The sequence below is a fragment of the Rhinoderma darwinii genome, chromosome 9, assembly GCF_050947455.1.
Source record: "Rhinoderma darwinii isolate aRhiDar2 chromosome 9, aRhiDar2.hap1, whole genome shotgun sequence".
In the NCBI taxonomy this organism is placed as follows: Eukaryota; Metazoa; Chordata; class Amphibia; order Anura; family Rhinodermatidae; genus Rhinoderma; species Rhinoderma darwinii.
In genome coordinates, this window is record NC_134695.1 from 104,329,819 (window position 1) to 104,353,632 (window position 23,814).

The window sequence follows — 23,814 nt, forward strand, 5'->3', positions numbered from 1 at the left end:
GGAAGGGGTTAAGGACTATAGGTTTAGAAAATATAGTTTGTAATTGGATTGAGAATTGGCTCAAGGATCGTATCCAGAGAGTTGTGGTCAATGATTCCTTCTCTGAATGGTCCCCGGTAATAAGTGGTGTACCCCAGGGTTCAGTGCTGGGACCACTATTATTCAACTTATTTATTAATGATATAGAAGATGGGATTAATAGCACTATTTCTATTTTTGCAGATGACACCAAGCTATGCAATATAGTTCAGACTATGGAAGATGTTCATGAATTGCAGGCAGATTTAAACAAACTAAGTGTTTGGGCGTCCACTTGGCAAATGAAGTTTAATGTAGATAAATGTAAAGTTATGCATCTTGGTACCAACAACCTGCATGCATCATATGTCCTAGGGGGAGCTACACTGGCGGATTCACTTGTTGAGAAGGATCTGGATGTACTTGTAAATCATAAACTCAATAACAGCATGCAGTGTCAATCAGCTGCTTCAAAGGCCAGCAGGATATTGTCGTGTATTAAAAGAGGCATGGACTCGCGGGACAGGGATGTAATAATGCCACTTTACAAAGCATTAGTGAGGCCTCATCTAGAATATGCAGTCCAGTTCTGGGCTCCAGTTCATAGAAAGGAACCCCTGGAGTTGGAAAAAATACAAAGAAGAGCAACGAAGCTAATAAGGGGCATGGAGAATTTAAGTTATGAGGAAAGATTGAAAGAATTAAACCTATTTAGCCTTGAAAAAAGAAGACTAAGGGGGGACATGATTAACTTATATAAATATATGAATGGCACATACAAAAAATATGGTGAAATCCTGTTCCTTGTAAAACCCCCTCAAAAAACAAGGGGGCACTCCCTCCGTCTGGAGAAAAAAAGGTTCAACCTGCAGAGGCGACAAGCCTTCTTTACTGTGAGAACTGTGAATCTATGGAATAGCCTACCGCAGGAGCTGGTCACAGCAGGGACAGTAGATGGCTTTAAAAAAGGCTTAGATAATTTCCTAGAACAAAAAAATATTAGCTCCTATGTGTAGAAATGTTTCCTTCCCTTTTCCCGTCCCTTGGTTGAACTTGATGGACATGTGTCTTTTTTCAGCCGTACTAACTATGTAACTATGTAACATATTTGGAGCCAGAAAGAATTTTTATATATATTTTTTTCCCCTAAATTGAGAAAATTGGTTTTTGCCTTGTGTTTTTTTTTTTTTTTTTGCTTTTCTCTAGAATAACATTGTAGGATAAGGGTATGTTCACACAAATCTGATACGCTGCAGAAAAATATGCATCATATCCGACCTAGAGCCTGTATGATCGGTGTTCCGCTGCCTCCAAGCACCAGAAACTATACAGTGGTCGGTGCCAGATCACAGTATAGTGGCCGCGCTGCAGCCCTGCTCATATTCAAGTGAATAGGAGCGGAGCAGCCATAACCCAGCACGGCTGTTATACAGGGACTGGAGCCTTCTGCTTCCGGCACTGACCCCGCGTAACTTCCGACGCACAGAGGCAGCTGGAACAGCTGATTGGTGCGGGGTCCATGTTAAAACTGCCCCAACCTGGACAACCTGTTAACTACCCTTCCTTATGGAATCTGGAATCGTAATGTCAAGAAATATGTGGATGTAACATGGACTGCAAATATGGTCAAGTGAATGTGCCTTAGGCCAGAATCACACACACAGTTTTGAGATCAGTTTTTTTAGCCCAAAACGGGAGTGGACACAAAAGGAAGGAGATGTATCAGTGTTTTCTTTGTCTTTCCTTCCTCTTGGATCCACTTCTGGTTTTGGCTGAAAAAACTGCAACCCAAACCGTGTGTGTGATCCTGGCTTAAGCTCCCCTCCGTTAAAAATTTATGCAAGCCTCGGCCTACATCTGTTCTGTTCTCCAGGCCAACTTGTATTGCCAGTAGAACAGATGTTAAGTGGCATCATAAAAGGAGAGATATCCATACCGCCATGTTAAATTGTGCTTATTTTTAAAATCTATGCCAGGGTTGTAGATTAGAAAGTTTCTGGTCCCCTTAAACAGTTCCCCTCTTGTCCAGGGGTTGCCTGGTAACACAGCTTTTACCCATATTTAACCCCTTAATGACCGCCGATACGCCTTTTTACGGCGGTCATTAGTGGGCTTTATTCTAGAGCACCGCTATTCTACGTCGCTGCTGTAGAATAAAGTAAACAGAGCAGGGAGCCGTGAAATCTCCCTGCTCTCAGCTGTCAGAGGCAGCTGAGGGTTGGGGGCGTCCCTGCTCTGCCGGGTGAGATCGATATTAGTATCGATCTCACCCGTTTAACCCTTCAGATGCGGTGCTCAATAGCGAGCACCGCATCTGAATGGTTTTGGAGAGAGGGAGGGAGCTCCCTCTCATCTCACTGACACCCGGCGATAAAATCGCCGAGTGTCTGTGTCTTCTATGGCAGCCGGGGGTCTAATAAAGACCCCCAGGTCTGCCTGGAGCGAATGCCTGCTAGATCATGCCGCAGGCATGACCTAGCAGATGCCTGTCCGTTTTAAACGGACAGGCAGTAATACACTGCAATACAAAAGTATTGCAGTGTATTATAATAGCGATCGGAGGATAGTGAAGTCCCCTAGTGGGACTAGTAAAAAAGTAAAAAAGTTGAATAAAGTTAATTAAAAAAAAAAAGTGAAACAAAAAAAATGAAAAACCCACTTTTTCCCCTTACAAAATGCTTTACTATTAAAAAAAACTACAATAAAGCAAAAAAGTTACACATATTTGGTATCGCTGCGTCCGTAACGACCCCGACTATAAAGCTGTTACATTATTTAATCCGCACTGTGAACGCCGTAAAAAATAAAATAAAAAACAATGGAAAAATTGCTGTTTTCTGTTAATCCTGACTTTAAAAAAATTTGATAAAAAGTGATCAAAAAGTCGCATCTACTCCAAAATGGTACCAATAAAAACTACAAGTCGTCCCGCAAAAAACAAGACCTTATACAGCTATGCCGACGCAAAAAAAAAAAAGTTACAGCTCTTCGAATGTGACAATGGAAAAATGTAAAAAATGGCTTGGACATTAGGGCCCAGAATGCCAGCAGGGGGAAGGGGTTAAAGGGGTTTTCTAGCTAATAATAGTTTTTTTTGCTCATTTAAATATAAAGTGAGACTTGCATATAGGTGGCTGCTCCGTCGGTCATATGCGCCGTTCCATGTTATCAACGCCAGTCATGTGATTACATCAGTTCCGCCTCTTCACAGGCCCGGACATCTTCCCACGATTCTGTTTTCAGAATTCCCCTATAAAGGGTTTCTTACAGCAGACCTGCATTGTAAATTAAATCGGTGCCTTCACTGGTCGTTCGATTAGTGTCACCGATTATAGTGAAGATCTGTCATGTCCCTTTCATCACTTATTTAATTTCTGTAAGTTGTAAGGGAAGCAGCTTAGGCTAAGTTCACACTAGCGTTAGTATACGTTTACCTGTCTTCCGTTAGGGGAAAAGAGGATCGAAACATTAAACGGAAAGCAACGGTTCCGTGAGAATTACCATTGATGGTAAGGCCGCCTTTTCTACATGGGCCACCGGATGTTCGTTAGGATTTTTAATGACTTAAAATTAATATCTGTATTTAACCCCTTCACGCTCCTTGACGTACTATTACGTCATGGCAGCTCTATCGTTCGCGCTCCATGCCGTAATAGTACGTCTTGCAGTTAGAACAGCGGTGCGCGCGCCCGGCGCGTTCATGCGCTGTGATAGCTGCTGTTTCTGACAGCAGGCTATCACGGCATAATGGGACGGGACCATTTACTATGGTCCCGCCTCGCCGATCGCCGCTATTGGCTAGTCAGTGAGTAACTAGCCAATAGCAGCGATCGGTCTCATTCAGCACAGCAGTGCTCGAGCCCGGCGTTCCTGAGCTGTGATAGCTGCTGTTTCTGACAGCATGCTATCACAGCATAATGGGCCGGGACCATTTACTATGGTCCCGCCTCGCCGATCGCCGCTATTGGCTAGTCAGTGAGTAACTAGCCAATAGCAGCGATCATTCTCGTCACTTCCTCTCTCTGACCTCACATCCTGCTGCAACCGCCCTGAACGCCCTGTTGGAGTTAGCGAGGCGTTGAGATCGGTTGTGAGCAGAGAGTCAGAGAGAAAAGAAGTGAAAAAAAGTGAAAAAAAGTTTCTAAAACAACGTTTTTTTTGCTTCCCACCACCCCATCCACTACCCACTCCTGTTCCCTTCCTCTTTGAGTTCTACCCACGTTTTTTGGTCAGTGATCTCCTATCACTGACCACTTTTCAGTCTTCAGGACCACATTTCTTGGTCCCTGGGGATTTTTTTTTCATTTTTTTCTATATAAAACATAAAACAAAAAAAAAAATATAAAAAGAAAAAAAAGAAACAAAAAAAAATAGTTAGTTTAGCCAATTTTGAAAATTTAACTGGTTAGTTTAGTATTAGCCCCTTCCCGCTCCTTGACGTACTATTACGTCATGGCAGCTCTATCGTTCGCGCTCCATGCCGTAATAGTACGTCTTGCAGTTAGAACAGCGGTGCGCGCGCCCGGCGCGTTCATGCGCTGTGATAGCTGCTGTTTCTGACAGCAGGCTATCACGGCATAATGGGACGGGACCATTTACTATGGTCCCGCCTCGCCGATCGCCGCTATTGGCTAGTCAGTGAGTAACTAGCCAATAGCAGCGATCGGTCTCATTCAGCACAGCAGTGCTCGAGCCCGGCGTTCCTGAGCTGTGATAGCTGCTGTTTCTGACAGCATGCTATCACAGCATAATGGGCCGGGACCATTTACTATGGTCCCGCCTAGTAACTAGCCAATAGCAGCGATCATTCTCGTCACTTCCTCTCTCTGACCTCACATCCTGCTGCAACCGCCCTGAACGCCCTGTTGGAGTTAGCGAGGCGTTGAGATCGGTTGTGAGCAGAGAGTCAGAGAGAAAAGAAGTGAAAAAAAGTGAAAAAAAGTTTCTAAAACAACGTTTTTTTTGCTTCCCACCACCCCATCCACTACCCACTCCTGTTCCCTTCCTCTTTGAGTTCTACCCACGTTTTTTGGTCAGTGATCTCCTATCACTGACCACTTTTCAGTCTTCAGGACCACATTTCTTGGTCCCTGGGGATTTTTTTTTCATTTTTTTCTATATAAAACATAAAACAAAAAAAAAAATATAAAAAGAAAAAAAAGAAACAAAAAAAAATAGTTAGTTTAGCCAATTTTGAAAATTTAACTGGTTAGTTTAGTATTAGGGTTAGTTAGTGTCAGGGAACCGTCAAAAAGCGTAGTTAGGTATAGTGTCAGGGAATTTAGCGTCAGGAATCGGTCACCGTAGATAGGCTTAGCGTTAGGGATCCATCACCGTAGTTAGGTTTAGCGTCAGGGAAGCTCGGAATAATTAGATAGGTTTAGTGTCAGGCACCCGTCACCGTAGTTAGGTTTAGTGTCAGGGAAGCTTGAAATAATCTAGATAGGTTTAGTGTCAGGGAATCGTCGCCGTAGTTAGGTTTAGCGTTAGGGAAGTCCACATAAAATTTAGTTAGGTTTAGTGTTAGGAACCCTCGCCCTAGTTAGCTTTAGTGTCAGGGAAGTCCACTTGCTCTCTAAAAACAAAACACACATTTGTGCTAGTTGTGCTATCCTATTGCTCCCAGTTAGGGATTTATTTTTTTGCAGTATATAAATTTTGTCTTCGCACAACAAGCATGTCCCAACGGACATTTACTGCTGAAGAGGCGTATGCATTTCTGGCCTCCGACACAGACTCGTCGGATGGCGATACACTATTTTATTTGTCTACCTCCTCATCCAGCGATGAAGAGGAGGGACCCCCTAGGAGACGCCCCAGGACCACCACCATAGTAGAAATCCCTGAGAGAAGTGACCCCACAACAAGTGATACCCCTGAGCGAAGTGACCCCATTTGGACGCCCACACCAGACCATTATGAACCCCAAATCCCTGAGTACACGGGCAGCCCAGGCATCAAATTTAACACGGCAGGGTTCAGTGAGATGGACTTTTTCAAGTTCTTCTTCACTGATAACTTTATAGAGCTAATGGTCACCCAGACTAATTTATATGCCCAACAGTATATCACCAAGAACCCCAACTCATTTTATGCCCAATCCCAGAGGTGGACTCCTGTAAACGCAGCAGAGTTGGGCAAGTTCTGGGGACTGCTCTTGAACATGGGGCTTCTAAAAAAGCCATCCATTAGGACCTACTGGAGCACGGACATCCTATACCACACCCCGATGTACCGTATGGCCATGTCCAGGATGCGTTATGAGGCAATACTTCGCTTCCTACATTATGCCGATAATGAGCAGTGCCCACCCCGAGATGACCCCAGTTTTGACCGTTTATATAAACTGAGACCCCTATTAGACCATTTCAGTGCCCGGTTTGCCCAAGCATACACCCCCGAGAAGTGTATTTCCATTGATGAGTCCCTGGTACATTTTAAAGGGAGGCTTCAATTCCGCCAATACCTGCCAAGTAAGAGGGCAAGGTATGGCGTGAAGTTGTATAAGCTGTGCGAGAGTGCATCAGGGTATACATATAAATTCAGGATATATGAAGGGAAGGACAGCAGTATTCAGCCCCCAGAATGCCCCCCCTTACTGGGAATTAACGCAAAAATTGTGTGGGATTTGGTGCACCCACTGCTGGACCAGGGTTACCACCTCTACCTGGATAATTTTTATACCAGCGTCCCGCTCTTCAAGTGCCTCGCTTCCAGAAGGACTGCGGCATGCGGCACTGCTAGAAAAAATCTTAGAGGCCTCCCTAAAACACTGCTTGGGCAAACACTCAGAAGGGGTGAGAGCAGGGCACATTCTAGTAGCAACATATTGTGTGTCAAGTACAAGGACAAGAGAGATGTCCTTGTATTGACAACAATACATGGCCACACCAGTACCCATGTACCTGTACGAGGTACCAGTACAGAGACCCCCAAACCAGATTGCATCCTGGACTACAATAGGTACATGGGAGGGGTGGACTTGTCAGATCAAGTCCTGAAGCCCTACAGCGCTACGCGGAAATCGAGGGTGTGGTATAAGAAGCTGGCCGTGCACATCATACAGATGGCATTGTACAATGCGTACGTGCTACGTCGATGTGCAGGCCAGAGGGGAACTTTCCTGGAATTTCAAGAGGTGGTTATAAAGAACCTAATTTTTGGCGACCAGGAAGGAGGGGCACCCAGTACTTCTGGAAGCGAGGCCACACGCATCGTACCAGGGCAACACTTTCCAGGAGAAGTTCCCCAAACTGGCAAGAAGGGAAAAAGTCAAAAGAGGTGCAAAGTGTGCTATAAGAGGGGGATAAGGAAGGACACAACATACCAATGCGACACGTGTCCCGAAAAACCAGGGCTCTGTATGAAAGATTGTTTTAAAATTTATCATACATCCCTTGATTTTTAATTTACCCTGATGCACTCCGCACAGCTTATCCCCCTCATCTTTCCCTTTTGAGCCCTGCAATGTGCCCAAGCAGCAAATAACAGCCACATGTAGGGTATTGCCGTACCCGGGAGAACCCACATTACAATTTATGGGGTGTATGTCTCCGGTGGCACATGCTGGGCACAATATATCGGACACTGAAATGGCATATATGTATAGGAAATTGCAAATCTCACTTTGCACCATCTACTGCGCATTACCTTTTACACAATAACTGTTGGGTCAAAATGCTCACTACACTCTAGATGAATGTCTTAAGGGGTGTAGTTTTTAAAATGGGTTCACTTCTCGGGGGTTTCAACTGTACTGGTACCTCAGGGGTTCTGCCTACATGACTTAGCACCAGAAAAGCTCCAGTAGGCTAAATGGTGGTCCTTCCCTTCTGAGCCCTGTCGTGTGCCCAGGCAGCTAATAACAGCCACATGTAGGGTATTGCCGTACCCGGGAGAACCCACATTACAATTTATGGGGTGTATGTCTCCAGTGGCACATGCTGGGCACAATATATCAGACACTGAAATGGCATATATGCATAGGAAATTGCAAATCTCACTTTGCACCATCTGCTGCGCATTACCTTTTACACAATAACTGTGGGGTCAAAATGCTCACTACACCACTAGATGAATGTCTTAAGGGGTGTAGTTTTTAAAATGGGGTCACTTCTCGGGGGTTTCAACTGTACTGGTACCTCAGGGGTTCTGCCTACATGACTTAGCACCAGAAAAGCTCCAGTAGGCTAAATGGTGGTCCTTCCCTTCTGAGCCCTGTCGTGTGCCCAGGCAGCTAATAACAGCCACATGTAGGGTATTGCCGTACCCGGGAGAACCCACATTACAATTTATGGGGTGTATGTCTCCAGTGGCACATGCTGGGCACAATATATCAGACACTGAAATGGCATATATGCATAGGAAATTGCAAATCTCACTTTGCACCATCTGCTGCGCATTACCTTTTACACAATAACTGTGGGGTCAAAATGCTCACTACACCACTAGATGAATGTCTTAAGGGGTGTAGTTTTTAAAATGGGGTCACTTCTCGGGGGTTTCAACTGTACTGGTACCTCAGGGGTTCTGCCTACATGACTTAGCACCAGAAAAGCTCCAGTAGGCTAAATGGTGGTCCTTCCCTTCTGAGCCCTGTCGTGTGCCCAGGCAGCTAATAACAGCCACATGTAGGGTATTGCCGTACCCGGGAGAACCCACATTACAATTTATGGGGTGTATGTCTCCAGTGGCACATGCTGGGCACAATATATCAGACACTGAAATGGCATATATGCATAGGAAATTGCAAATCTCACTTTGCACCATCTGCTGCGCATTACCTTTTACACAATAACTGTGGGGTCAAAATGCTCACTACACCACTAGATGAATGTCTTAAGGGGTGTAGTTTTTAAAATGGGGTCACTTCTCGGGGGTTTCAACTGTACTGGTACCTCAGGGGTTCTGCCTACATGACTTAGCACCAGAAAAGCTCCAGTAGGCTAAATGGTGGTCCTTCCCTTCTGAGCCCTGTCGTGTGCCCAGGCAGCTAATAACAGCCACATGTAGGGTATTGCCGTACCCGGGAGAACCCACATTACAATTTATGGGGTGTATGTCTCCAGTGGCACATGCTGGGCACAATATATCAGACACTGAAATGGCATATATGCATAGGAAATTGCAAATCTCACTTTGCACCATCTGCTGCGCATTACCTTTTACACAATAACTGTGGGGTCAAAATGCTCACTACACCACTAGATGAATGTCTTAAGGGGTGTAGTTTTTAAAATGGGGTCACTTCTCGGGGGTTTCAACTGTACTGGTACCTCAGGGGTTCTGCCTACATGACTTAGCACCAGAAAAGCTCCAGTAGGCTAAATGGTGGTCCTTCCCTTCTGAGCCCTGTCGTGTGCCCAGGCAGCTAATAACAGCCACATGTAGGGTATTGCCGTACCCGGGAGAACCCACATTACAATTTATGGGGTGTATGTCTCCAGTGGCACATGCTGGGCACAATATATCAGACACTGAAATGGCATATATGCATAGGAAATTGCAAATCTCACTTTGCACCATCTGCTGCGCATTACCTTTTACACAATAACTGTGGGGTCAAAATGCTCACTACACCACTAGATGAATGTCTTAAGGGGTGTAGTTTTTAAAATGGGGTCACTTCTCGGGGGTTTCAACTGTACTGGTACCTCAGGGGTTCTGCCTACATGACTTAGCACCAGAAAAGCTCCAGTAGGCTAAATGGTGGTCCTTCCCTTCTGAGCCCTGTCGTGTGCCCAGGCAGCTAATAACAGCCACATGTAGGGTATTGCCGTACCCGGGAGAACCCACATTACAATTTATGGGGTGTATGTCTCCAGTGGCACATGCTGGGCACAATATATCAGACACTGAAATGGCATATATGCATAGGAAATTGCAAATCTCACTTTGCACCATCTGCTGCGCATTACCTTTTACACAATAACTGTGGGGTCAAAATGCTCACTACACCACTAGATGAATGTCTTAAGGGGTGTAGTTTTTAAAATGGGGTCACTTCTCGGGGGTTTCAACTGTACTGGTACCTCAGGGGTTCTGCCTACATGACTTAGCACCAGAAAAGCTCCAGTAGGCTAAATGGTGGTCCTTCCCTTCTGAGCCCTGTCGTGTGCCCAGGCAGCTAATAACAGCCACATGTAGGGTATTGCCGTACCCGGGAGAACCCACATTACAATTTATGGGGTGTATGTCTCCAGTGGCACATGCTGGGCACAATATATCAGACACTGAAATGGCATATATGCATAGGAAATTGCAAATCTCACTTTGCACCATCTGCTGCGCATTACCTTTTACACAATAACTGTGGGGTCAAAATGCTCACTACACCACTAGATGAATGTCTTAAGGGGTGTAGTTTTTAAAATGGGGTCACTTCTCGGGGGTTTCAACTGTACTGGTACCTCAGGGGTTCTGCCTACATGACTTAGCACCAGAAAAGCTCCAGTAGGCTAAATGGTGGTCCTTCCCTTCTGAGCCCTGTCGTGTGCCCAGTCAGCTAATAACAGCCACATGTAGGGTATTGCCGTACCCGGGAGAACCCACATTACAATTTATGGGGTGTATGTCTCCAGTGGCACATGCTGGGCACAATATATCAGACACTGAAATGGCATATATGCATAGGAAATTGCAAATCTCACTTTGCACCATCTGCTGCGCATTACCTTTTACACAATAACTGTGGGGTCAAAATGCTCACTACACCACTAGATGAATGTCTTAAGGGGTGTAGTTTTTAAAATGGGGTCACTTCTCGGGGGTTTTAACTGTACTGGTACCTCAGGGGCTTCTGCCTACATGACTTAGCACAAGAAAAGCTCCAGTAGGCCAAATGGTGGTCCTTTCCTTCTGAGTCCTGCCATGGGCCCAAACATCAGTTTATCACCACAAATGGGGTATTGCCGCACTCAGGACAAATTGGGCAACAAAATGGGGTGTTTTATTCCTTGTGAAAATAAGAAATTTTGAACAAAAATTACATCTTAATGGAAAAAAATATCATTTTTTTAATTCACAGCCCAATTCAAATAGGTGCTGTGAAAAAACGGTGTGGTCAAAATGATAACAACAACCATAAATGAATTCCTTGAGGGGTCTAGTTTCCAAAATGGGGTCACTTCTGGTGGGTTTCCATTGCTTTCATACCTCAACACCTCTTCAAACCTGGCATGCTGCCTAAAATATATTCTAATAAAAAAGAGGCCTCAAAATGCACTAGGTGCTCCTTTGTTTCTGAGGCTTGTGTTTTATTCCACGAGCGCACTAGAGCCACATGTGGGACATTTCTAAAAACTGCAGAATCTGGACAATACATATTTAGTAGTATTTCTCTGGTAAAATCTTCTGTGTTACAGAAAAAAATGGAATAATATTGAAATTCAGCAAGAAAAATGAAATTTGCAAATTTCACCTCCACATTGCTTTAATTCCTGTGAAATGCCTGAAGGGTTAAAAAACTTTCTAAATGCTGTTTTGAATACTTTGAGGGGTCTAGTTTTTAAAATGGGGTGTTTTATGGGGGTTTCTAATACATAGGCCCCTCAAAGCCACTTCAGAACTCAAGAGGTACCTTAAAAAAAAGGCTTTTGAAATTTTCTTAAAAATATGAGAAATTGCTGTTTATGTTCTAAGCCTTGTAACGTCCAAGAAAAATAAAAGAATGTTAAAAAAACGATGCCAATCTAAAGTAGACATATGGGAAATGTGAACTAGTAACTATTTTGGGTGGTATAACCGTCTGTTTTACAAGCAGATGCATTTAAATTCTGAAAAATGCAATTTTTTCAAAATTTTCTCTAAATTTTGCAATTTTTCACCAATAAACACTGAATATATCGACCAAATTTTACCACGAACATGAAGCCCAAAGTGTCACGAGAAAACAATCTCAGAATCGCTTGGATAGGTTTAAGCATTCCGACGTTATTACCACATAAAGTGAAATATGTCAGATTTGAAAAATGGGCTCTGAGCCTTAAGGCCCAAACTAGGCTGCGTCCTTAAGGGGTTAATATATCCCTCTGAGTGCCAGTTCTTACCCTTGTTTTTTTCCCATTCCACTTCGCCTACTTTATTTATGAGGCACTGTACTTACTGCATTGTGATAAAAGCTAACTAAACGTTAAAGAAATGTTTTTGACATATCAGAAGTTTTGATCAGTGGGGATCCGAGCACTGAGCCCTTCACCGATCACTAAAACGAAGTGGCAATAGTGCTCGGGTTCAGCGATGTGCCGCTTAGTTTCTGATCGTCTTTGTGCAACTTTATAATTAATTTTTATAAAAAATAATTTTTACTTTTTGAGATACAACTGCTCTGTATACAAAGCAGCTCTATCTGGCGCTGAGACCTGAATCCGTCAGGTCAGTGGGTACTGCGTGTCTCTGACACAACCGATCACAACTAAGTTCATAACTTAAATGTTTGACAATAGGTGGATCCTGCGCAAGACCCGCTGTCACTGAACCCATCAGTCCCACTGATCTGACTGGTACAGGTCTCAGCGCTAGATACAGCTGCTCTGTATACAGGATACAAAGCAGCTATATCCCAAAAAGTAAAAATAATTTTCAATAAAAATGAATTATAAAGTTGCACAAAACAATGATTGACCTCATGAAAAAAATAAAAAAATTCAAAGGTGTAGACTTTTTTTTTTGTGTTACTATTTACTATATGTATATTTTTATGTTGTGTTTTTTTTTTTTTTTAATACAAACACCATGCCTATGTGGCACTTGCATTTTAACGGGACTTAAAGAGGCTCTGTCACCAGATTTTGCAACCCCTATCTGCTATTGCAGCAGATAGGCGCTGCAATGTAGATTACAGTAACATTTTTATTTTTAAAAAACGAGCATTTTTGGCCAAGTTATGACCATTTTTGTATTTATGCAAATGAGGCTTGCAAAAGTCCAAGTGGGCGTGTTTAAAAGTAAAAGTCCAAGTGGGCGTGTATTATGTGCGTACATCGGGGCGTTTTTACTACTTTTACTAGCTGGGCGTTCTGATGAGAAGTATCATCCACTTCTCTTCAGAACGCCCAGCTTCTGGCAGTGCAGACACAGCGTGTTCTCGAGAGATCACGCTGTGTCGTCACTCACTTCCTGCCCCAGGTCCTGCATCGTGTCGGCCACATCGGCACCAGAGGCTACAGTTGATTCTGCAGCAGCATCGGCGTTTGCAGGAAAGTAGCTACATCGATTTACCTGCAAACGCCGATGCTGCTGCAGAATCAACTGTAGCCTCTGGTGCCGATGTGTCCTTGCTCGTCCGACACGATGCAGGACCTGGGGCAGGAAGTGAGTGACGACACAGCGTGATCTCTCGAGAACACGCTCTGTGTCTGCACTGCCAGAAGCTGGGCGTTCTGAAGAGAAGTGGATGATACTTCTCGTCAGAACGCCCAGCTAGTAAAAGTAGTAAACACGCCCCGATGTACGCACATAATACACGCCCAGTTGTACTTTTGCAAGCCTAATTTGCATAAATACAAAAATGGTCATAACTTGGCCAAAAATGCTCGTTTTTTAAAAATAAAAACGTTACTGTAATCTACATTGCAGCGCCGATCTGCTGCAATAGCAGATAGGGGTTGCAAAATCTGGTGACAGAGCCTCTTTAAATGTTTTTGGTCATTTGTTCAGTTGAAAACATAGAGCTGTGATTGTAAGAAAGCATAAAGCAAATACAAACATCTGCCAAGACTAAACTTTAATGCACAATATTACTATAAAAAGCTATAAATATTCAAAAAATAAATATAGTATCCACAGGTGTAAAGCTCTGTAGGACCCTGATGAATGATTTTCAGAGATGAAATAACTTAAAGGAATACTCCGGGCAACGCTGATACTTTGTGTTATGCCTAGTGCAGGTCCTGAGGGGGCACGAAGAATCAAAGGAACAAAGATAGAAGTCCCGCACGTCCCCCAGAGTCCCTGCACTAGGGATAACACAATATCAGAGTGGCCTGGAGTTTTCCTTATAATATAAAAACCTAATAAAACACAAATAACAGACGAGCAGCGTTCCTTTATCCAGAATACGTTGACTCTGCTTTTCAGTCTCCTTTCACACCTGAAGGAAACAGTTACACCCAAATAATCCCGTAATCCTTCTGTGAGGCTTATTATGTCAGAATTAAGATCTTCTAAATGAACAGCTCACAATCCTTTGGTTTTCATGTCTGTTGGATCCCAGTTGTCTCCGTTCCTGAAGGCCTCGACTAGGATGGAGTAGCCCCCACACGCATGATTTTGAGCAAGGCATTGATGTTATTGCTCCGGATTGCGTCCCGGCATGCTGTGATCACCTGGGCTTTGGGTTTGCCAACTAGAAAAACAGGAGTTGTACAGTCGCATGAGTGCTCAGCAGCAATCAGATAATGCTTCTCAATTTCTATTGGAACGTATAAAATAAAATGCATCATTTGTTAAAGGCGATTTCTGGGTTATAACGTTGATGGTCTGAACATTAGGATAAGCCATCAGTCAGGGGCATAACGAGGAAACACTGGGCCCCATAGCAAATGTTTGACTGCGCCCCCTCCCCTGGGTGCCACACACAGCCCGCTCTTGTAGATACAGCGCCCCCCCCTGTAGACAGCGCTATGCAGCCCCCCCTTATAGACAGCACTATACAGCCCCCCCCTTATAGACAGTGCTATACAGCCAGGCCCGCCCCCCCGTACAGTGCTATACAGCTCCCCCCTTGTATTGTAGATAGCACCACCACCTCCCTTGTATATAGTGCGATATATCATCCCCCCCCTCCAAACCCCCAAAAAATGATACTCACCCGGGTCCTGTTCCCCAGTCAAACGGAGCAGCTCCTCAACGCCGACAGGATCCTTGCGTGGACCAGCATAATCCAGTGAGGTCATCGTCACGCCGGCCTGTGCAGCGATCCTGAGCCTGTGCCTGATAGGCTGCACACCGAATGTGGCCTGAAGCCTATGGTAGAGCAGAGAGATACCTCCCTTCTCTGTCAGTGTTCAATAGTATCTGCTTCCTTCGGACGGAGATGCTATAAAATGTGGCATCGCTACCGCTGTAGCAGCTGCTAGCGGAGACTCCGGCATGGGGGGGGGTCCGTGGCGCGGGACTCGTAGCCGCCGCTATGGCTACTACAGCGGTAGTTACGCCTCTGCCATCAGCCACTGGTGCCCTCACTATCTGTAGACAGAAGGACTGTAGTGCCCTAGCGACACAATGCTACTATCGTCCATGTTGCAGTGATCTACTCTACCAGGGACAGCCACACGGACATCTTCCTGGGGATCGGAACCTCACAGATCATACATTGACGGACTACGGACAGCACTGTGCCTCACTGGGCACTCAGACATGACCCCCATTACAGTTTAACTTGGTTAAGTTACTTCCTAACTTCATTTTTTTTTTTCTCTGCGTTTCTTCAGCGACTGGTGCATGAAACACAGACAGCGCACAGATGACATCCGTGTGCTGTCTGTGTTTTTCATGCACCCACAGATTTCAATGGGCGACATGGTCCACAAAAACGCACCAAAATAGGACATGCAGTGAGTTTCATGCAACGTACACATGCTGCTTGAAAAATCACGCATGTGTGAACAGCCCCATTGATTTACATGGGTCCATGTGCTGTCCGTTAGTTGAACGGACAGCATACGGATGTGAAATACGTTTGTCTGAATAAGGCCCGAGGTTTCAATCAGACGGCTGTAATGGATGCGCATTTTAGCGTCTGTATTATTGCCACAAGTCGCGGTCCGACCACACTTCTAATGACCTGAACTAACAGCATTGTAGGACTCTATGATGCTGTTACGGTCATTAGACTTGCAGTCGTGGCCGTGACTTGTAACTATAATACGCGCACAAAAATGCGCCCGTACCACGCTTGTTTGATCCCGGCCTAAATAAATTCGCAGGAGTGCAGAATTGGCCAGCAAAAAAAAAGTGTGAGCCGCTTTACTTCCTTACTCTACGTTACTTTGGTTACCTCTGACATACCTCGTAAACGTCCTGCCCGCTGGATCGCCTGGTTTACACACTTTAGATTGTTCAGTAGTTCTGTATGGTTGTTACAACGAATCTTATAGCGATTGATCAGGTCTTTGTTGAGGTCATATAGTTCTGTGTAACGGTTCTTCATGTTCTTTCTGTTTGATTACGAGAAAAGAATATAAGAACCCAATTACATGTGACGCTGTATGTCATCTGTTGTTCTCTGTAAGCAGCCGCATACACACAAAAACGGCACTTTTATAAACTTTGGATTTTTTTCGAAAGTCTTCATTGAATAAGAAGTTGACAATAGTTGGCCATTATTTTCGGGGGTACGGTACACCCCCCCTTCCCATTACCCTGCCGTACAATAGCGCAGTCAGGACGAATGACAGGACTATTCCTATCTAGCGAACCTCTGAATAACGTATCAGTTTAGATCGTTTACCTCTATGAACATTTATAGTATCATCCCTGGTGACAGCCTATAAAAGGCCACATAGCTACACACTTAGGAAAAAGACTTACATGTCCCTCATGAGGCGGGAGTCCTCGGCCTGCACTAGCATACTGCGGATTAGGTTGGATTGATCTGCCATGTCTGCAGTTAGTTTCTGATGTACAGAGTGAGAGTCATCTACCTGTGAGGCAAAACAGCATTTCGTATACAGCTTTATAAGACCGGATTCTCAACCGTTTTAGGAACATGTAATAAGCCTTCCAACTTACCAGAATCCGAAACTAGGAAGCCGCAGCTTCACAGAATAGAAAGCTTAAAGAGGCTCTGTCACCAGATTTTGCAACCCCTATCTCGTATTGCAGCAGATCGGCGCTGCAATGTAGATAACAGTAACTTTTTTTTTTTTTTTTTTTTAAAACGAGCATTTTTGGCCAAGTTATGACCATTTTTATATTTATGCAAATGAGGCTTTCTAAAGTACAACTGGGCGTGTTTAACGTTAAAGTACAACTGGGCGTGTATTGTGTTCGTTACATCGGGGCGTTTTTACTACTTTTACTAGCTGGGCGTTGTGTATAGATGTATCATCCACTTCTCTTCAGAACGCCCAGCTTCTGGCAGTGCAGACACCGCGTGTTCTCGAGAGATCACGCTGTGACGTCATTCACTTCCTGCCCCAGGTCCTGCATCGTGTCGGCCACATCGGCACCAGAGGCTACAATTGATTCTGCAGCAGTATCAGCGTTTGCAGGTAAGTAGCTACATCGACTTACCTGCAAACGCCGATGCTACTGCAGAATCATCTGTAGCCTCTGGTGCCGATGTGTCCTCGCTCGTCTGACACGATGCAGGACCTGGGGCAGGAAGTGAGTGACGTCACAGCGTGATCTCTCGAGGACACGCTGTATCTGCACTGCCAGAAGCTGGGTGGTAACAAAGAGAAGTGGATGATACTGATTCGTCAGCATCATACACTCCCATTCCTAACGCCCAGCTAGTAAAAGAAGTAAAAACGCCCCGATGTACGCACATAATACACGTCCAGTTGGACTTTTACTTTAAACACGCCCAGTTGTACTTTTGCAAGCCTCATTTGCATAAATATAAAAATGCTCATAACTTGGCCAAAAATGCTCGTTTTTAAAAAAACAAAACATTACTCTTATCTCCATTGCAGCGCCGATCTGCTGCAATAGCAGATAGGGGTTGCAAAATCTGGTGACAGAGCCTCTTTAAGCATTATTCCACCCACAATGACTGTTTTTGTTTTTTTTACTTTACTTTTTTAAACTAGAAATCCAAATAGATATTATGTATAACTTATAACAATCATGTATTTCAATGGTTATTACACCTTTTATAGATTCAAATATTTCACTGATTGCAATAAAGTTTGTACAATGAGGGTACCCACATACGTCGCGGATTCGATGCAGATTTTCCATCCAGATTGGCCGGTGGAAAATCCGCAGCAAAAGATTGTAGCAGACAAATCTCATCCACATTCTGCTGGACATTTTCCGCAAGGAATTTAGTGCATTCTGTGGATTTTCAAATGCTCCTTCTGTTCTGGATGTCCGCTATGGATTTCACCATTTTCAATGTGGAAGGAGTGAAATCCGGGGTGAATCACAGTAAAATCTTCACGTAACACATGCAGATTTTCCTGCGGATTCAGTGGGGAAAATGTGCAACAAATCCGCTACGTATGTGGGTACACTTAAAGCTTATGTTTAGCTTGTTCAGGAAATAGATTTTCAAATACCCTATTAGGATATTCTGAGTTTGTTGGGGAGAGGCAGTAATGCCGATGTGGCCCCTGCATTCACCAGGCCTGTCTTCCCACATGCAAACAGCTAAAAGCTCTTACTAAACACACATAATAAATAATGTGTGTATGTATATATATATATATATATGTATATGTGTGTACATACACAGCACACAAGAAAATGGCGACCGCACTCTGCGAACACTAATGCCACCTAAACCACTAAATATGCATTACTGCTAAAACTACTTACAATAGTGAGGTTCTTAGCGCACATTTTGATCAAATTGTGTGAGCCCACCTGCCACGACAAGGCAGTCTATAAGGTGGGTCCCTTCACTGCACATACACCCAGAACTGGGACTAAATCTTCATATATCTGGGGATGGTAGGAACCAGCATTAAACTAATTAAAATCACCCATAGCAAAATTTATATATATATGCTGAATGTCATCTGAAGACCAGTTTACACGTACCAATTCTTCAAACCACGACGAACGATCAGTGATTTGAAAAATCTTTACCAGTATCTGACAGACATTTCCATCCGTCCTCGTGTAGGTTCAATGATAAAGACATATGTATTGTAAATGGACTCACCTGTACAAGCACCTTCCGCAGCTGATCAAAGTATTTGGGGAAATTGGCCTCTATTGGGAGGTCTTCTATAGCCAGGAAGGCTGCCATGGACTGAATTATATCTCCAGCAAGGTCAATGTCATCAGTTCGTAACGTGATCTGCCGGGATAAAACAACATATTATACAATAGTAAAATAGAGACGTTACTGCTCTAGATGTGACATAAGGAACAGACTTCACCTCTCCATTGGGCTTCATGTTCAGCAGGAGGGGCCCTGAATCACGGAGTGAGGTAAAACTAATCTGGAATGGAGCGCTCTGCACCTCTGTGTCTTCTGGTAACAGGAAGTTCTGGTTCAACCAAAGAACAACCTTTCCGAAAGAAAAGAAAAAGCTGAACTGACAAGTTATCGTTACAGTTTATATGACTCGTATTCTGGCTTTTTTGTATTGTTAAGATCCTTTAGTGTACATGAAAAATGCCCAGCCAGTGCTTAAGGTTACAGGTCCAAAGCCGGCAGCTGTGCTACTGCCAGGTCCTCATGACAACACTTCTTCTGATATCTGATCAGTTTAACATTTTGTGGATCCCAATTACCATCTATATCAATGTATATATCCTACTTGGCTAGAACAGTGGTAGTGGGCTTGGTAGAAATCAGAACAGGAAGTGTTGTCATGAGGACCTAGCAGTACAGCTGCAGCCTATGAGTCTGTTTCTCTAGCAAAGTTCCCTCAGCACACAAGGAAGATACTAAAACGCTACTACACGAGGGTTGTTTTAGATGTTTTATACCTCCCTGTTCTTGGTTGCTGATGTCTGGGTACGACTGGTAGTTTGCCTTAGGATTTATGGGCTACGGTACTTTGGGTCTGGGTTCTTTTTACATTCCTTTTATCACGTGTTAAATGCGAGCACTGGACTCTGGTCTCTTTAAAGAGGACTTGTCGGCTCTACTGACATGTCTGTTTTATGCAAATATTTATATTCCACCTTCTTTTCAGGATTTTGAATTGTGCCGTTCCTCTGTTATTCTTCCTGGAAATGTATGAATAAATAGCCAACTGGGCGCTACCATCTTCAGTAGTATGTGTCTCTTAACCAGCGCTTACAATGCCAGCCTGTATAAAGAGTGCGAGACTGTGTAAGTTTACACTGCATTGACAAGGGGAATGGTAATGCCCAGTTGTCAACTCATTCATACACTTCCAGGATGTAAAACAGAGGGACAGCACAACACAGATTTTTAAGAAAAGATGCTCCAGAATTGTTATTTCATTTGGGAATGCAAGTCTATAAAGAAACAGACATGTCAGGAGAGGTGGCAGATCCTCTTTAAAATACTATATATATATATATATTGAGCCGATTGAACATGTCACAGCGCCGTAATTAGAATACACGCTTTGAACGGCCGTACATCAGTGTAAAAGTTTTGTAACTTTCTAATATACGTTTTTTCAATTCCTCCTCGAGCAGACTGTACCTGAGGTTGTCATCGAAGACGTGGCTGACCATGATGGACGTTATTGGTGCACCTACAAACATTCCCAGCTTTACTGAAAATATGAAGCTGCTGAAAATCCACTTACCCTCTGAACCCGCTCATTGATGGTGAAGGTGACATGGCTGCCAGGCTCGGGGGCAGCGGCAGGGTTACTAAGCACATACATGGAAAAGCGAGGGAGCTGCCTTGTCAGTTCAAATACATGGTACTGTGCACTGTTTACAAGAGAAAAACTCAGCGTTTAGTTATAAAAACTAACAACATTAGAAACTTATTGTGTTAATAGTAATGAATCAGGAAGGTATTTTTTCTTTTTTCTCCTCCCAAAGGGTCTCCTACAAAATGTAAGCTGGAATCTGATTGGTGGCTACTGGAAACAAATAATTTTAATGAACTTGTCTACGTTGACTGTGCACCTGCGTGAGCATCACATGACCAGGACAGATCGTCACCCTGTGACAGTAAACAATGTGGTATATGCATGCAGTAGGATAGACTCCCATTGTAAAAAAAAAAAACGTACGCCACGTGGTATACGTTTCTTTTACTCTATACAGTTGAATGAAATAGTATAGTCGACTACGCTATTGATTCCATCAAAACGACGGAACCCTTGCACAACGGAGACAAACGGAAACCATGGGCACCGGATCCGTCACCGTTGAAATCAATGGTGATGGAAAAGAAAACACATTTGTGTCTGTCAGGGCTCCGTTCCGACGTAAAGCTCAGACGGAACGGAGAACTACATGATGTGAACAGTATCATCTGTCTAGTGTATGTATATGTGGAGCGGCAGATATATACTATCAGCAATACAGATGGCATGGACTTTTGTGTATATAGATAAGGGAAATCAATGATCTATCTACAATACATTTCTGGAAATAGCCCAGAGATCTGCAGATAACACCCAAGGTAGGTTTGATGCTGCTCTTTTCAACTACAATGTGATCAAAGGGGCCCCTTTTACTGCCAATCGAGATCAATTTGTGGTCCAAGGACGGCATTCTCCAAAGTATCTATTCAAAACAGAAGCAGAGAAAAGGAAAACTGGACTAAACCTACTAACACCTAGGCTGGGTTCACACGACCATGTTACATCCGTAATGGACGGAACGTATTTCGGCCGGAAGTCCCGGACCGAACACAGTGCAGGGAGCCGGGCTCCTAGCATCATAGTTATGTACGATGCTAGGAGTCCCTGCCTCGCTGCGGGACAACTGTCCCGTACTGTAATCATGTTTTCAGTACGGGACAGTAGTTCCACGGAGAGGCAGGGACTTCTAGCGTCGTACATAACTATGATGCTAGGAGCCCGGCTCCCTGCAGTGTGTTCGGTCCGGGACTTCCGGCCGAAATACGTTCCGTCCTTTACGGACGTAACATGGTCGTGTGAACCCAGCCTTACAGGGCTAACTGCACATACAGGGCAGTCTTTAGGTTGGATGGCGCCCTATGCAGAACCTTCTATTGACACCCACCCCCTTATGGTCTACCATATAGTGCCTAAATAATACAATATTAAATTGTACAACCCACCGTACCATATCGTATCCAAATAGCACAGCCAGACAGTTTTAAAAAAAATAACACTGATCAATCAAACTAGGGAACGTATCTAGATCCGGTGGGTCGATCTTTCCATAGGTTCGGCCACAAAGTGTAGGATCAGGGTTCCCGGTGCCCAGGGCCAGTCCGTGTGACCGCACACCTCTAAAGTTGGCCTAAACAATCTGCCTGACCCCTGGTATGATCTTACCTGCTTTTGTAACCCACAAAAGCTTTAATGTGCAGATCCACAGGGACATCTTTAGGAGGGCAGATGGGAACTCGAATCCGACCAGTGAGATGTTGAGCACTGGGGTGTACAACATGGCTTTCGCCCTCAAATATTCCTTCAGCAAAGATAAGTATTGCGCGTATAATGGTGTCTATGGAAATACAATCTCTTTGTAAGGTTCAAAGCGGTAAACACGTGTAAAAAATAGTTATGGAAACTGTCACGATATATGTCGTCCTAAACATTAAAGGAGTATTCCGGTTTTAGTAAATAAAGCTCTTTAAATGTTTAATGGAAAGTTATACAATTTTCCAATATCATTTCCATATCAATTCTTCATGGTTTTCAATATATCTGCTTGCTGTCACTTAATAAGAATTTTCCTTGTTTACTTCCTGGTCATGTGACGATCACGCAAGTGCAAGGCCCGTAACAAGACATAATCTGATAATGTCCTGTCCACCACATGACCAGGACAGATTATGACCTGGAAGTAAATAAGGGTTCCCAATGAATGACAGCAAGCAGAGATATTGAAAACCATGAAGAATTGATATGGAAATGATATTGGAAAATTATACATAGTTGTATAAGGTCTTTTTTCTTGCGGGACAATTTTTAATAGCACCATTTTGGGGTACATATCATTTATTGATTAACTTTTATTAACTTTTTAATAAGAGGGGGAATAGAAAAATAAAAGCAGATTCGCCACTCTTTTTTTGCATCCTAAATTTACGCCGTTTGCCGAGTAGTATAAATAACACAATAACTTTATTCAGTGAGTCGTTGGAATTGCAACAATACCAAATTTATATAGTTTTCTTATGTTTTACTACTTTTAACACAGTAAAAACCCTTTTTTTTCAAAATTATTTGTTTTTGTGTCTCTATATTTGAAGAGCCATCATTTTTTTATTTTTCTGTCGATGCAGTTAGATGAGGGCTTTTTTTTTTTTGCGGGACGACTTGTAGTTTTTATTGGTACCATTTTGGAGTACATGCGACTTTTTGATCACTTTTTATCACATTTTTTTGTAACGCAGGATGCACCGAAAACGGCAATTCTTGCATTGTTTTGTATTTTCTTTTTCACAGCGTTCATCAAGTGGGTTAAATAATGTAATAACTTTATAGTCGGGGTCGTTACGGACGAGGCGATACCAAATATGTGTAACTTTTTTACTTTTTTTCATGATAAAGCATTTTGTAAGGGGAAAAATTGGGTTATTAATTTTTTTTTACTTTCGATTTTTATTTATTTATTAGAAACTTTTGTTAAACTTTTTTATTAGTCCCACTAGGGGACTTCACTATGCGATCACCTCATCGATTTTATAATACACTGCGGTACTTCTGTGTAAAACGAACAGGCATCTGCTAGGCCATGCCTCTGGCATGGCCTAGCAGGCATTAACTAGAGGCCTTTATTGGGCCCCCGGCTGCCATAGCAGACACCGGCACCCTGCGATCGTATAGCAGGGTGTCGGTGGGGGGAGAGAGGGAGCCCCCTCCCTCCAAAACCACTCAGATGTGGCACTTGCTATTGAGCGCCGCATCTGAAGGGTTAAACGAGCGGGATCGATACTGATATCAATCTCGCCCGTCGAGCAGGTCTTCAGATTTAACTGCTCCCCGCTTTGTTTATTTAGTCCGATGCAGCGCCGTAAAAAGGCTACTGCATTGGAAT

At 43.7% G+C, this 23,814-nt stretch overlaps 1 protein-coding gene across 7 annotated transcripts in view; it reads right to left on the reverse strand.

The window, feature by feature from the left end:
• Nucleotides 1-13,726: 13,726 nt before the first annotated feature.
• Nucleotides 13,727-23,814, reverse strand: part of BBS2 (Bardet-Biedl syndrome 2) — a 54,892-nt gene continuing 44,804 nt past the window's right edge. For all 7 annotated transcript variants that reach the window (XM_075838721.1, XM_075838722.1, XM_075838717.1 and 4 more), the window contains exons 12-18: nucleotides 22,104-22,275; nucleotides 20,427-20,556; nucleotides 19,074-19,205; nucleotides 18,854-18,991; nucleotides 16,549-16,661; nucleotides 16,027-16,175; nucleotides 13,727-14,362 (exon numbers count right to left, since the gene is read on the reverse strand). In XM_075838721.1, the coding sequence (XP_075694836.1) occupies nucleotides 14,256-14,362; nucleotides 16,027-16,175; nucleotides 16,549-16,661; nucleotides 18,854-18,991; nucleotides 19,074-19,205; nucleotides 20,427-20,556; nucleotides 22,104-22,275 (941 nt within the window). In that variant the 3' untranslated portion in view covers nucleotides 13,727-14,255. The remainder of the gene's footprint in view (nucleotides 14,363-16,026; nucleotides 16,176-16,548; nucleotides 16,662-18,853; nucleotides 18,992-19,073; nucleotides 19,206-20,426; nucleotides 20,557-22,103; nucleotides 22,276-23,814) is intronic.